The sequence below is a fragment of the Prionailurus bengalensis genome, chromosome C1, assembly GCF_016509475.1.
Source record: "Prionailurus bengalensis isolate Pbe53 chromosome C1, Fcat_Pben_1.1_paternal_pri, whole genome shotgun sequence".
NCBI lineage: Eukaryota > Metazoa > Chordata > Mammalia > Carnivora > Felidae > Prionailurus > Prionailurus bengalensis.
This window is the reverse complement of record NC_057345.1, coordinates 15,525,729-15,540,274: the sequence shown is the minus strand read 5'-3', so window position 1 is coordinate 15,540,274 and position 14,546 is coordinate 15,525,729. Positions and strand designations below refer to the sequence as shown.

The 14,546-nt window shown below is 52.3% G+C and overlaps 1 protein-coding gene across 3 annotated transcripts in view; it reads left to right on the top strand.

Annotated features, from left to right (window-relative positions):
- The window catches only part of ECE1 (endothelin converting enzyme 1), a 113,342-nt gene extending 99,377 nt beyond the window's left edge, over positions 1–13,965 (top strand). For all 3 annotated transcript variants that reach the window (XM_043574013.1, XM_043574014.1, XM_043574012.1), the window contains exons 14-19: positions 1,294–1,397; positions 5,846–5,956; positions 6,643–6,710; positions 7,531–7,721; positions 10,655–10,750; positions 11,410–13,965. In XM_043574013.1, coding sequence (XP_043429948.1) covers positions 1,294–1,397; positions 5,846–5,956; positions 6,643–6,710; positions 7,531–7,721; positions 10,655–10,750; positions 11,410–11,586 — 747 coding nt within the window. In that variant the 3' untranslated portion in view covers positions 11,587–13,965. The remainder of the gene's footprint in view (positions 1–1,293; positions 1,398–5,845; positions 5,957–6,642; positions 6,711–7,530; positions 7,722–10,654; positions 10,751–11,409) is intronic.
- Positions 13,966–14,546: the final 581 nt, after the last annotated feature.

Sequence of the window (14,546 nt, the reverse complement as noted above, 5' to 3'; positions counted from 1 at the left end):
AATGGTGCCACGTGCCCTGCCAGACACTCCATTTCATGGGCAGCTCCATTGAATGAGTGGGAATCATGGAGGTGAGCAGACCCTGGAAGGCACAGACAGAATTGATGCCCCTAAAATATCAGGGAGCCCTTCATACCACCTTTTCCTTCCCAGGCCCCCAAGTTGCCTCCTCTCCCCAGGGGCCTCCCCCACCTTCCCAGAAAAACCTGGACCTCATTTGGACCTTAAATGCTAATGGGAAAGAGGAAGCATGAATCCCAAATGCACATTTAAGCTTAAATGAGGCAACAGGGGTGCTTGATATATTCCTGGGAGTTGGAACTTTTGGCAGGTCATTCCTTTAAATGGATTGTATTTCTGCCCTGAAAGATAGTTTTATATCTTTTTGTGATTGAAATTTGTGAATTCAGGCATTTTTGCAATTATAATAACCTCTCATCATGGCTCTATTTAAAACCCAAGAATATTAAAACTACTTCTGAGAATATGGGACTGACTCATTCTGCAGCGTGTTTCCTTCAGAATAATTTAAGATGCCCCAGGGTGTCACAATACAGGATCCAGAGGCTCTTGCGGACAGCCCACAGGATCAGAGTCCTGGCCCCAGGGCCCCAGCATCTTTCCAGAGCCCTGACGAGAAGCCAGAAAGCCCTGGAGCCGATCTGAGGGAGAACCTTGCCCCCTGAAAAGAGCTGAAAGGCTGGGCTGAGTGCTAAGGAAAATGTGCAGTGATGCCTGTGCCCTGACATGTCAGAGACAGATCCCGGCTTGATTCATGTGCTATCCAGAGTGGTAGATACAAGCCACTACTGTTTAATTAATTAAAATCTAAATACATTAAAATTTAATTAAATGTAAAAGTCACACTAGCCACGTTTGAAATGCTCAGTAGCCACATGTGGCTGGTATCTACCATACGGGATAACACAGGCATAGAACATGTCCCTCATCATGGATTGGACAGCACTGGAGGGGTTTCCTGCCTAAGGCCCAGGCGCTGCTGCAGGCCGTGATACTGCTTGGTATTGAGCGGTCCTGGTGAAGTTCTTACCGTGTCCTCGAAAGGGAGAGGGGAGGGTGCCGGGCCCCAGCAGGGTCAGGGCCAAGGCAGGAAGCCACCAAGCCTGCAGTCCCGAGCCCTCCATTCCATCCTCTGACCTGTGGACCAATCCCTTAACCTCGTGGGGTCTCAGCTTCCTCAGTTTTAGAAGAAGGGGTTTGCCTTTCGAGGAGCCAGGGGGCCTCCTGGCCTGGGTACGCTCTGATCTTGTGATTTCGCTTCCTCTTGTCCAGTACACGGCAGTTCCGGACCTCTACTTCGAGAATGCCATGCGGTTTTTCAACTTCTCCTGGAGGGTCACTGCTGACCAGCTCAGGAAAGCTCCCAACAGAGACCAGTGAGTCCCTGGGCCTTGCTGGGAGGAAGTAGCTCCCAGAACACAGGGTGCTCTGGGCTGAGCTTGCCTTTGTCACACATGCACCACGTGCCCACCGTGACTCTCCTGAGTGCCATCTGAGGAGTGGGTACCGTGGTTTTCCCACTTTTCAGATGCAGAGACAAGGGACCAAGGAAGTGTGCCCAGCCAGGAGCTGGGACTGGCCCAGGTCTGTGTGCCCCCGGTGCCCAGCCTGTTGGCAGAGTAGTGGCCTCTAGACTTGAGCGGCCCGGCCTCACATCCTGGTTCCACAGCTTCAGTGTTTAGAGCCTTTGCCCTGTTATCTGCAGATAAGATGGGAGGAGCCCATGGACGGTCAAGTGTGAGAACTTCGCAGGAGTGTCTGGCCCAGAGGAGGCCCTCGGTTAGGGAGGATTCCAGACGGGCCCCCAACAGCTGTGGTTCCCAAACCTCACTGCATATCAGGGCCCTCTGGGGAAGTTTGTGTGTGTGTGTGTGTGTGTGTGTGTGTGTGTGTGTGTTTTCCTGAGGAAGTTTTTTTTTTTTTTTTTAATGTTTATTTGTGAGAGGGAGACTGCGCATACGCACGTGGGCGGGGCAGAGAGAGAGGGAGACACCTCTCTCTCTTCCAAAGGGACTCTGCTGACAGCAGAGAGCCCGACATGGTATTCGAACTCACGAACTGTGAGATCATAACCTGAGCCGAAACCAAGAGTTGGACGTTCAACCCACTGAGCCACCCAGGCGCCCCTCCTGGGGAAGTTTTTTTAAATACAGCTTTTGCCTGGACTTCAAACCTTCTTAAAATAATCTGGAATGAGGTCTGGCATCTGTCATTTTTTGAGCAGTCTCCTTGGAAAAATCTTCTGTTGTCAACGCAGCTCTAGTTCTCAAAATAAGCTCCCTCCACGCCGAAAACATTTTGCAGAATAAATCTTACCAAGGTGGAAGCAACTTCTCTTTGCCTCTGGTGCCCCCTCGTGGCCAACCGAGGTTTGAACATCTCTGTTTCCTCTGTCTCCAGACTATGGCACAGATACTGCCACAAGGTTCCGAATTTATCTGAAGTCTTTAATTTAACTTGAAATTTGTCATTTAAGTTCTGCCTCCTGCCCGTTCATGTAACCATGTGTTTTTAAAAAATATGAATTTTCAATTTCCCAGTATCTTTCCATGGCTTCAGTTACCCACCAACACATCTCTGTGGTGCTTACCTGGAGGAGACAGAGTGAACTGTCTAAGCTCTTGGAGAAAACGTCCTTCCTGTCTCACTCTGCTCCTTTTTTTTTTTTTTTAATTAAAAAAAATTTTTTTTCAACGTTTATTTATTTTTGGGACAGAGAGAGACAGAGCATGAATGGGGGAGGGGCAGAGAGAGAGGGAGACACAGAATCGGAAACAGGCTCCAGGCTCTGAGCCATCAGCCCAGAGCCTGACGCGGGGCTCGAACTCACGGACTGCGAGATCGTGACCTGGCTGAAGTCGGACGCTTAACCGACTGCGCCACCCAGGCGCCCCTACTCCTTTTTTTTTTTTTTAAGTTTATTTATTTTGAGAGAGAGACAGAGAGAGAGAGAGCGAGCGCCTCAGTGGGGGAGGGCAAAGAGAGAGGGAGAGAGTGAATACCAAGCCGACTCCACGTTGTCAGCGCAGAGCCTGATGCAGGACTCGAACTCACAAACCGTGAGATCATGACCTGAGCTGAAACCAAGAGTTGGACACAACCAACTGACTCAGGCACCCCAGCACTCCACTCCTTACTGAACTCCCCCCCCCCATACCAGAAAAATTATCAAGTGGACAGATGTTTCTACCACTAGGTTCCCGGGGCGCCTGGGTGGCGCAGTCGGTTAAGCGTCCGACATCAGCCAGGTCACGATCTCGCGGTCCGTGAGTTGGAGCCCCGCGTCGGGCTCTGGGCTGAGGGCTCAGAGCCTGGAGCCTGTTTCCGATTCTGTGTCTCCCTCTCTCTCTGCCCCTCGCCCGTTCATGCTCTGTCTCTCTCTGTCCCCAAAATAAATAAACGTTGAAAAAAAAAAAATTTACCACTAGGTTCCCTTCTACATTCTTTGTTTTTAATTTTTTTTTTTTTAGGTTTTATTTTTTTAACTAATTGTGCACCCAACACAGGGCTTGAACTCACAACCCCGAGATCAAGAGTTGCACGCTCCACCCACTGAGCCAGCCAGGCACTCTGCTCCACTTCTACACTCTTGAGAAATTATTGGACCCCAAAGAGTCATTTTTGTATGGCGATTATATGAATTCATTATAAATGTTATTAAAAGGAACTATTTTCTTACAAAATATTTAGTGAGAAAAAGGTATTATTTTACTTTTTGCCTATTTCTTTGATATCCGGCTAAATAGAAGACAGCTAGATTCTTTATCTGACGCTGTGTTCAACCTATTGCAATATCTCGTTTTGAAATATATAAAGAAAACCTAGCTTCGTGCAGACACGAAATTGGGAAAGGCAGGAATGCTTTAGTAGTCTTTTCTGATACTTGTGCACACTCTTTGTCGATACTACACCAAAACTCAGCAAGTAATAATTTGTTAAAGGTTAATCGCACTGTGGAACCTGAACCCATAGTCATGAACTTTTCCTGCTCTGTTACACTGAAACCCATCAGTCTGTCTTGCACTTTGAATGGATCTTTTAGCCAGCCCTAATTTGTCACATCACACATCGGTCATTTGGGAAACAATGGCCCCGCTGACTTTTACATACCTTCCCCCCAAATCCACATTTGTTCATATCACTGTTGACCTCCTGAGAAGTCTTTAAAGTATTGGGAAGCTGTCAAGTTTGGAGGGACTAATACAAGTTCTTGTAATTTTACTAATTAAGTAATTAATTTTGCTTGAAACTTCAAAGCTTCTTTTTATTTTTTAAAAAATTCTGCGGCGCCTGGATGGCTCAATCGGTTAAGCATCTGACTTCGGATCAGGTCATGATCTCAACGGTTCATGAATTCAGGCCCCTCATCAGGCTCCATGCTCATCGTGTGGAGCCTGCTTGGGATTCTCTCTCTCTCTCTCTCTCTCTCTCTCTCTCTCTGCCCCTCCCCAACTCACAATTTCTCTCTCTCTCAAAATAAATCAATAAACTTAATTTTTTTTTTTTAGTTTTTTAGTTTTTATTTTTGTAAGTAAGCTCTATACCCAAGCTCTGTTTTTGTAAGTAAGCTCATAACCCATAGATCAAGAGTTGCATGCTCTGGGGGGCACCTGGGTGGCTCAGTCAGTTAAGCATCCAGCTTCAGCTCAGGTCATGGTCTCACAGTTCGTGGGTTTGAGCCCTGCATCAGGCTCTGTGTGGACAGCTCAGAGCCTGGAGCCTGCTTCGAATACTGTGTCTCCCTCTCTCTCTCTGCCCCTTCCCTGCTTGCGCTCTCTCTCTCTCCCTCTCTGTCTCTCAAAAATAAGTAAATATTTAAAAAAAGAAAAAAAGATGTTCCTAAATGGGGCGTCTGCATGGCTCAGTTCAGTTAAGCCATTGACTCTTGATTTCAGCTCAGATCATGATCTCACAGTTCATGAGTTTGAGCCCCCATTGGGCTCCGCACTCACAGTGTGGAGCCTGCTTGGGATTCTCAATCTCTCTCTCTCTCTCTCTCTCTCTCTCTCTCTCTCTCTCTCTCTGCCTCTCTGCCTCCCCACCCACCCAAAATAAGTAAATAAACTTGAAAGAAAGAGAGAGAGAGAGAGAGAGAGAGAGAAGGGAGCAAGGAAGAAAGAAAAATGTTCCCAAATGGAATGGGGTTTTTTTTCCTGGTGAGGAGCACGGTGACCACTGGAGCAGCTGGTGCCCCTGTCTTGAGTCACACTTAGGCTCCAGCAGCTTTACCCACTGTTGCAAATGTCAACATGTCACAAAGGCAAATAACGATTTAACATTATCATGAAAATAGCTTTGACCTTGCAGACCCCCCCCCAAAGGGAATTGAGGGCCCCTCCCAGTGTCCACAGACCACACTTTCAGAGCTGCTTTGCAGCAGTGGCCTGCCTTCCTTCCTTCCTTTCTTTTTTAATTTTAATGTTTGTTTTTGAGAGAGAGACAGAGCCTGAGCAGGGGAGGGGCAGAGAGAGGGGGAGACACAGAATCCGAAGCAGGCTCCAGGCTCTGAGCTGTCGGCACAGAGCCCGACACAGGGCTTGAACTTACGGACTGTGAGATCATGACCCAAGCTGAAGTTGGATACTTAACTGACTGAGCCACCCAGGCGCCCGTGGCCTGTCTCTCTTTGTAAGAGGCTCACTGTTCCTCCGTGTGTGTGACATCGGATTTCACCAATCCCTTGTCTGCAGACAGTTGGGGTTTTCTGGTTTTTCCCTACAAAACAGTGATGCTAAGGATGTCCTTGTACTTGTGTGCACTTGGGGCGGGGTTAAGGCTCCTGATATCCTCCAGACCGGCTGACCCCACCTGTGTGTCCTTGCAGGTGGAGCATGACTCCGCCCATGGTGAATGCCTACTACTCGCCCACCAAGAATGAGATCGTGTTTCCTGCCGGCATCCTGCAGGCGCCATTCTACACCCGCTCCTCACCCAAGTACGATGCTTGGGGTGCTCCCGTCCCGTCTCCTTCCCCTGCCCCTCAGTGGACGCCCGGCCCAGCCCTGTGGCCCACAGCCACACTGAGTGCTCTTTGTCCCACTGGCCCGGGGAGCTTGGGACGTCCACTCCCCCCTCCCACCCCGCCCCGTGCTTCCCTCCAGGGGTCTCCAGGATCCAGAAGCCCTTACACAGTGGGGATTTGGGGGCATGTCATGGAGTCAGGAGCCCCATCTAGGGGAATGCCCCTCCAATGGTATCTTAGAGCCATCACGGCCGGGGAGGTAGAGGGGTGAGGGCCCTGTCTCACACAGACAAGGTATGGGGCCCTGAGTTTGAATCCCAGGTCTGCTCTTTGCTCACTGCATGGCCCGTGGACAATGTGATCAAGCCATTCCAAGTGGCTTGCTCATTCATAGATCGGTCATTAATGCCGAACCCTTTTGAAGGGACCAAAGAGGACAGTGCCGTTCTGTGGAGCATCACATACAGTGCTTGGCACCCATTGGGCACAGGCTGACCACAGCCCGCTTGCCCAGCCTCTCAGTGGCCTCAGGGGACTGGCTGGAAGTTCAAGCTGCGGCCATGTCCCTGCAGAGCGCCACAGGACCCTGCTGTTTCTCCAGACACAGAAAGCCGTGTCCCCTTGTGATGTCACCCTCACTCTTGTTTCCTCCCCTCCAGGGCCTTAAACTTTGGTGGCATTGGTGTTGTCGTGGGCCACGAGCTGACTCATGCTTTTGATGATCAAGGTACGACTCCTTGGGGCCCCCTTCAGACCGGGCACATTGACTGCTGGCCCCACTGCTTCTGCTTTGCTCTCGTCGCTTCCAACAGTCTGGAGGCAGATGGATCTGGGTTCAGTCCTGGCCCTGCCTCCCGTCATCCGAATGAACTTTAACAAGTCCTGTCATTCTCCAGGCCTCCTCGTCCTTGTCTGTGAAGCGGGCATGGCATTTCCGACCTCATGGGGTGATTGCGGGGACTGTGTCAGACACAGGGGGTTCCTGGAAGGTGTCCCATACTCAGGAGTGGGTGTGAGTAGTCCTCAGGGAGCACAATTTCTCCTCCACTCCAGAGACTTCTCTGGCCCCACCGCCAGCAGAGGAGTTGAAGTCATTCGCCTCCTCATCAGAAAATGTCCAGAATTCTCATTCCCTCCTGCCTTGGGGATTCCAAGGCCAAAAAGGAAGAGGCGGGACTTTAGAGGTCAGGGCCTGGCTGTGACCCCAGTGCTGCTGACTCCATTTACCCCTTCCTGGGCTCAGGGAACAAGGCCCTTCGCCAGCCTTGACAAGGACTCCCGCTCCGCTGAAATTGTGGACAAGCTGACCCTTGGCCCGCATCCCGTTCCTCCATTCTCTCGCCCCCACCTGCCAGCCAGCCCGCCTGGCTCATCCTCCCAGCTCCTCTGGCCCCCAGACCGGCACCATCTCCCCAGTGCTGGTGGGTAGAAGGGAGGTGGGCGGGTGGAGCCGTTTCTCACTGGAAGGAGAGGCTCCGTCAGACAGCTACACGTGCCAGCTCTGCCTCTCCTTCCCCTTGACCTGACGCTCCCTTCTGAACCCACAGGACGAGAATACGACAAGGATGGGAACCTTCGGCCCTGGTGGAAGAACTCGTCCGTGGAGGCTTTCAAGCAGCAGACCGAGTGCATGGTGGGCCAGTACAGCAACTACAGTGTGAACGGGGAGCCAGTGAACGGCCGGCACACCCTCGGGGAGAACATCGCCGACAACGGGGGCCTCAAGGCGGCCTATCGGGTAAGGGCTCACCCCCCGCACATGCCCCGGCCCAAGTCTGGGTCTGTGCAGGTGTCTCCTCAGTAAAGGGTCATTAGAGACCAGCTTGGGCAAACTGTAGCCACTCCATGAGCTGTTTCCCCGTCTGCAAAATGGGCGAGAACTGATGGAGAAGCTTGCGGAAGTCCCTAGCACAGAGCGTGGCACACAGAGGGCTTTCCAGCCTTGAGTCTGGCCCAACTAGGAGACATAGGAGAGGGCTTAGGCTGGACCTACCTGACGACCTTTTCAAGGAAAGCCACCACTAATTCAGACAGCAGTGGGCCCGGGAGGGGAAGGGAGGGAAGGGACACCGTCATGGAGCCAGTTCCGGGTTCAAGTCCTGGCTCTGGAGTAAGTCACTTAGCCTCCTCGAGCCCCAGTGTGCTTGACTGTGAACACCTACTCCCTACATCGCTGGCGTGGTAGAACGTTGACACAGATAGGGGCATCTGGGTGGCTCGGTCGGTTAAGAGTCCGACTTCAGCTCAGGTCATGATCTCACAGTTCCTGGGTTTGAGCCCCACGTCGGGCTCTGAGCTGACAGCTCGGAGTCTGAAGCCTGCTTCAGATTCTGTGTCTCCCTCTATCTCTGCCCCTCCCCTGCTTCGCTCTGTCTCTCTCTGTCTCTCAAAAGTAAATAAATGTTTAAAAAAAATTTTTTTAAAAGAAAGTTGGGCACAGAGTGACACTCCGAAAGGTCAGCTGAACTGGAAGGGAGAGAGAGCAGAGGCCACGAGAAGAGAAGGAGATGTCTCTCAAAAGAGCAATACAGAGCCTCCTTCTCACCGTGACAGTAAGAGCAGAAATAAATAAATGAGGTGCCATTTATTGAGGCCTTATTATGTGCCAGACTCTGCTCAGTACCCCCACAGTTTTACCATTGGGTATTACAGCCCCATTTTGCAGGTGAGAAAACTGAGCCCAGAAACACTCAATAACCTGCCTGAAGTCCAGGAGTCAGTGAAAATGTACTGAAAACCTTCTGCCCACCATGGGCTGCCTTAGGCACTGGAGATTTTGTGCCAAGACAGACAGGAATCATGCTCTCACAAAACTCACAATTTTGTGGGGCAGGGGAGGGGGAAGAAAGCCAATACACAAGTAAACAAATAAGATAATTTCAAGTACTGATAAGATGAAGAATATAAAATAGGGCAAGGTAGTGAAAAATAAGGGGGGAGGGTGGTCAGGGTAGGCCTTCTGGAGGGGATGACATTGGAATTGAGACCTTGAATGACGAGGAAGAGGCAGGGAAAGCTGGAATAGAATAGTATGTGCAAATGGGCACAGCCCGGCATGGTCAAAGACAGGAAGACAGGCAGGGGTGGAGCGGAGGGAGGGGATGTTGGAGGAGTGATCGGGACCAGAGCTCACCAGTCTGGGTCAACGGCTTAAGGAGCTTGGGTTTTGTTCTGTACAATGGGAGCTGCCGCACGATTTTTAAAAAGAAGAATGACACGATCTAATTTATCCTTTAAAACAAGGGTCAGCAAACCTACACCCTGTGGGCCAAATCCAGCTTTCAGCCTGTTTTTGTAAATACAAAATTTAGGGGGACACAGCCAGGCCCGTTCACTTCCACGTTGTCTGCAGCTGCTTTCACACTGACAATGCCAGAACTGAGTAGTTTCAACTAGACCCTTTGGCCTCCAAAACTGAAACTATTTACTTCACGGGAAAGTTTGCCAACCCCCACTTTATGAGGATGGCTTAAGATGCTGTGTCAGGAGGGGATTGGAATTGGACCCGCTCGAGGCAAGGAGTCTGGTTAGAAAGCTGTTGTGAGATTATCCGGCAAGAGAAGGGATAAAGCCATGGCAAGGGTAAGAAGTGGTCAGATTTGGATTGTTTGGATGATTGAAAGAGAGGCTCAGGGGGCCTGGCTCCCTCGGTCAGAAGAGTGTGTGATACTTGATCTCGGGGTTGTGAGTTCGAGCCCCACATTGAATGTAGAGATTACTTAACGATAAAATCTGGGGTGCCTGGCTCAGTCGGTTAAGCGTCCGACTTTAGCTCAGGTCATAATCTTGCAGTTCGTGAGTTTGAGCCCCGCATTGGACTCTGTGCTGACAGCTCAGAGCCTGGAGCCTGCTTTGGATTCTGTGTCTCCCTCTCTCTCTGCTCCTCCCCTCACTCATGCTCTGTCTCTCTGTCTCTCTCTCAAGAATAAATATTAAAAAATTTTTTTAATAAAATCTTTTTAAAATTATTTATTTATTTATTCTGAGAGAGAGAGGGAGAGAGAGCAGGGGAGGCACAGAAAGAGAGGGACAGAGAAAGAATCCCAAGCAGGTTCCGTGCTGTCAGCACAGAGCCCAACATGGGGCTCGATCCTACGAAATGTGAGATCGTGACTTGAGCTGAAATCAAGAGTTGAATGCTCAACCAACGGAGCCACCCAGGCGCCCCCAAAATAAAATCTTTAAAAAAAACAAAAGGAAGAAAGAAAAAAAGAGAAGCTCAAAGAACTTTGGGGCTGGAGTCTGAGTAACTGGGCGGTTGGTGGTACCATTTACTGTGGTGGGAAGGCATATGTGCGTGCACGTGCATGTGCGTGTGCGTGTGTGTGTACAACCTCTCATTCTGCTGTGCCATGTTAGCTCTGGGATGCATCGTGGAAATCCAGCTGAAGCAGTTGAATAAACAAGTCAGGGAAGAGGCTGGAGCTGGAAGGAGGCACTTGAGAGCCGTGGGCGTGTCGGTGGTATCTAAGCCTAGGGTTGAACGAGCTCCCCTTCAGGATGAGTGCGGGTGAAGATCACTCTAGCCTGAGCCGAGGCCCAGACTCCGCAGTGTGAGTCCCCGCCCCAGCAGGGTAGAGCTTCCCAGGATCTCCCGCACTGGCCCTCCATTGTCGCCCTGTTTGCTCCTGTGTCGAGGGAGCCGCTGAGCTTTGTTTTCTCTGCTCCCAGGCCTACCAGAACTGGGTGGAGAAGAACGGGGCTGAGCAGACATTGCCCACCCTGGGCCTCACCAATAACCAGCTCTTCTTCCTGGGCTTTGCACAGGTGAGTTTGTTAGAGGAAAAAAATGCCAAACGCAGGCACATTCTGCCATCTTGAAGCTCCAAGAGCTCTGAGAGCCAAAAGGCAAGTTCCCCTCAATTGATAACCTTCTAGTTCATTGGCCCGTCCATCGGGCATCCAGTTTGTAAGGTGAGCTTCCTGCCATTAGAGAAATCCAGTGAATGCCATTAAAAGGTCTCCAGTATCAGGTAGATGAGAGGACAGGTAAGTGCTAAGGGCCTCCTGGTTCAGGGGTTCTAGAAGTTTCCTAAACTCAAAATGCCCCAGGATGTCCCTTGAGTTGGCATTAATGAATAGTCTTCTGTTGGTGCCCAGAGCCATAAACAGTTTTTTGTTCTGCCCAGGAGGTGAGTGATGTGGACTCAGTTCAAGGTTTTCAGACTGGTTTTAGGGCAGAACCCTTTGTTCAGATGAAATCTAATGCAGAGGCCCAGGACAGACCCAGGTAACTGCAGTAGAGGATGCTGGGATGGGGGACATCCCAGCCCAGCGTCTCTTCCCCACACGCTCGGCAGCCCCAGCTGACTCCCCGGGCTCTCAGAACCAGGCGGGGGCCCATCCCCCTACTGCCGTGGACGGGGGCAGTCTGGCGGCCTCAGGGCCCCATAGTGACCCAGCTTCTCCTTTGTTGCCTCACAAAGGTCTGGTGCTCTGTCCGCACGCCCGAGAGCTCCCACGAAGGCCTCATCACCGATCCTCACAGCCCCTCCCGCTTCCGGGTCATTGGCTCTGTCTCCAACTCCAAGGAGTTCTCAGAACACTTCCACTGCCCCCCTGGCTCGCCCATGAACCCTCATCACAAGTGCGAAGTCTGGTGAGGGTGGGAGCACCTCGAGCCGAGACAGAGGATGAGCCCCCAGGTGGGGCCAACAAGGCCATCTCTCCATCCAGCGTCCAGGGCACCGCCCCGCCCCCCTGGCCACCCAGGGCCCCCCTACCCCGCACTGGAGGGTTTTCAGCCGGAACTGAGCCTACGATGTGGGTTCTCAACACAATCTGAGATTTGATCCCCTGTGAAGACCCTGGCATCCCAGGCACATGTGCGTCAACTCCAGTGGGCATTTGGGTATCAGGCTGGTTGCTCACCAGGCCTGGGCCCCACGCTGACAAGAGCAGTGGACGCAACCCCCCACCCACATCCGGAGCCAGAAGCACCAGAAATGCCACTGTGTCAAATGCTTTAAAGATATATTTTTGGGGAAACTATTTTTTAAACATTGTGGAATACACTGGAAATGTTCAGGGAAATAATGAATTTAAAACACTTTTTTTTTTTTTTAAGGAAAGGATTGGTATATTTATTATATTCTGTTTTTCTAAATAACCTGTGGATAAGGGAAGCCCCACTGATTTACCCCTCTCCTCCTCACTCGCCATGAGGTCGCCTGAGGCAGCCATCCCCAGCCACTGAGCGCGTCCCCAAGTAGAGAGCTGCCCATCCCTTGGCATTTACAGTTTCAGCCTCTGTCACCTGGTTTTGCAGTCGCAGGGTGTAGAGAGGAGAGGTGTGGAGGCCAGGAAGGGGCAGAGGCCAGCTCATGGGCACCGCCCCTCGCAGCTTGCCTGCCTCTATCCCCAGAGTCCAACAGTGGGAACCCCAACTAGGACGGTCTGTTCCCCAAAGTTGCAGCAGGGAATTGATGGCTGCAGCAGGATGAGGCCAGGTCATGGCCTTCAAACCCATCCTGGGGCACCCCGATGCCCTGGGCCTGGACAGCAGAAGCCCTGCAAGACCTGGCCCTCCATCAGATCCTCTCTGCCGTGCCGTAGATAGCCCCTCTCTGTCCCTCTTCTGGCCGCTGCATGTGGTTCCCTATCTACAGCAGCCCTCCCAGCCCGGCCACTCCAGGGTCTGCCTTGCTGACCCGTTTCTGCAGAGGAAGGAGAAAAGAGAAGACCGCTCTCCTGTCCCACAGGGCCCAGATCCTCCCTCTGAGCTCCGTCCTGCACCCCTGGCCTGGGCTTGGCTCCAGGGACCACATGCAGCCCCGCCTGCCCGCCCTTCATCTCTAGTGCCTTATCTGAGGCTGCAGCCCAGGCTCTACCCCAAGGAGACAACCCCCTACCAGGTGCCCCTTTGCTTCCTCAGTGAAGCCTTCAAGTGTCCTGACTATAATGCAAGGCCATACCCCCTACTCCCAGTGCCCACAGAGCTGCCCCTCACGGCGCCCTGGGAGCTCTAGCCTACAGGGCAGTGGCACCAAGGTCAGGAATCTGAAGGACTCCTGAACTTGCCCTGAGCCCCATCCCACCCTCAGCCCCTTGGGTTGAATCGAGACGATACTTGTAACTAGAGGGACTCCTCATCTGGAGATGTTTTCAGCCAAGGCAGACTGAGGAAAAGGTTCCCCCAATGTGATCAGTCTAGCCTGTGGGGTCAGAGAACCAGGAGTGGCTTCCCTCCTTGAAACTGTGGTACAGGAGCTCTCTCTGGGGGAAGCAGGCACCTGTGACTGAGGCCAGAGCAGCCAGTGCTCACCCTGGCTCTCCCTTCTCGGCAGCCCACGGCCTGGTCGTGCCCCGTCACCTCGCCCCGGAAGTTAGAATCCTCCCTGCCCAAGAGGGCCAGCCAGATCAGCCTCGGCACTGAGGTGGGGTGGGGTCCAGATGAGGCCCCTGGTCCCCGCAAGCAGCAGTCCTGGTCACTTTTCAGAGACGTAGGACAGGAGCCAGAGAAGGAGCTAGAGTTGGGGGCTTCCACACAGAGTTTGGATTTCCCAGCCCTAGTGCCCTCCAGGTACCTCCTCTACCCCCCTCGTCCTGCCTTCCCGCCTTCCCCGTGGGCGGTCACAGTCCTCAGGGGTGTCTGTCCTCACCTTGGGCTGGGACCTCCCAACCAGAAGCAAGTGTCCCAGGGCTGAGGGTCCAGCCAGAGGGAATGTAGACTGCATTCATTTCTTCAGGGTGTCCTGGGAATAGGCAGGGGCCAAGGGGGAGGAGGGCTCAGGCCCAGCAGGGACAGAAGCAAAGGGAGCATCCCCACTGTCCCTGCCGAGCTGAAAACAAGGCTGAGGAGGTGGACAGCTGCCCCGTGAGAGACCCCTCCCCTGAGGCCCGGGAGCCATAGGTCTGGCTTCTCTGCGGCTACTTGGATGTGGGGTTTGGGGCTGGGAATCTATTTTTTGTATTCTTACGTTTTGTGCTACTGTAGTTTCGGTGTGGCACTATTGTAACTGAAATAAACGACTTGTACCGAGCGCCATGTGACTGAGTGTGTGGCCTCCGAGGACAGTGCTTGGAGGCTATGGGAGGGCTCCTGGCCAGCACAGAGCTGCACACCGTCGCATGTGCATGGGGGCCAGCTGCACCCCTCCCCAGAGCAGAGGACTTGGACCCTGACAAGTGCCAGAAGGTTACTCAGTGCCTGTGCCCATCTGGCCGTCCTTCCTCCATCAATATGATCATGTGAGCACTCCCTGCTAGTGACAATGATGCATGTCCCCACTGTGCCCAAGGGGCATCCGAGAAAAATTGAATTTTCTGTTATCTTGGAGCAAAGGGTGTCGGCAGTGGGTTTCCAGGCCTCAGATGCTTGGCAGGGCAGACAGTAGATGAAATCAGAGAAGTTCAAGGAAAAGTGTCTGCCATATACTCATGCCTCCTCCTGAGTTTTGCATACATTCTTCCTTCTCCCTAGAATGTTCTCTGACTTCTCTGCCTGATACACTCCTACTCATCCTTCAATGCCCAGCTCAGCATAACTTCTTCTAGGAAGCCCTTCCTGACCTCCAGTCCAGATCAGGTAGGATCACACAGGCTTCGCTCTCCTACCAGAACG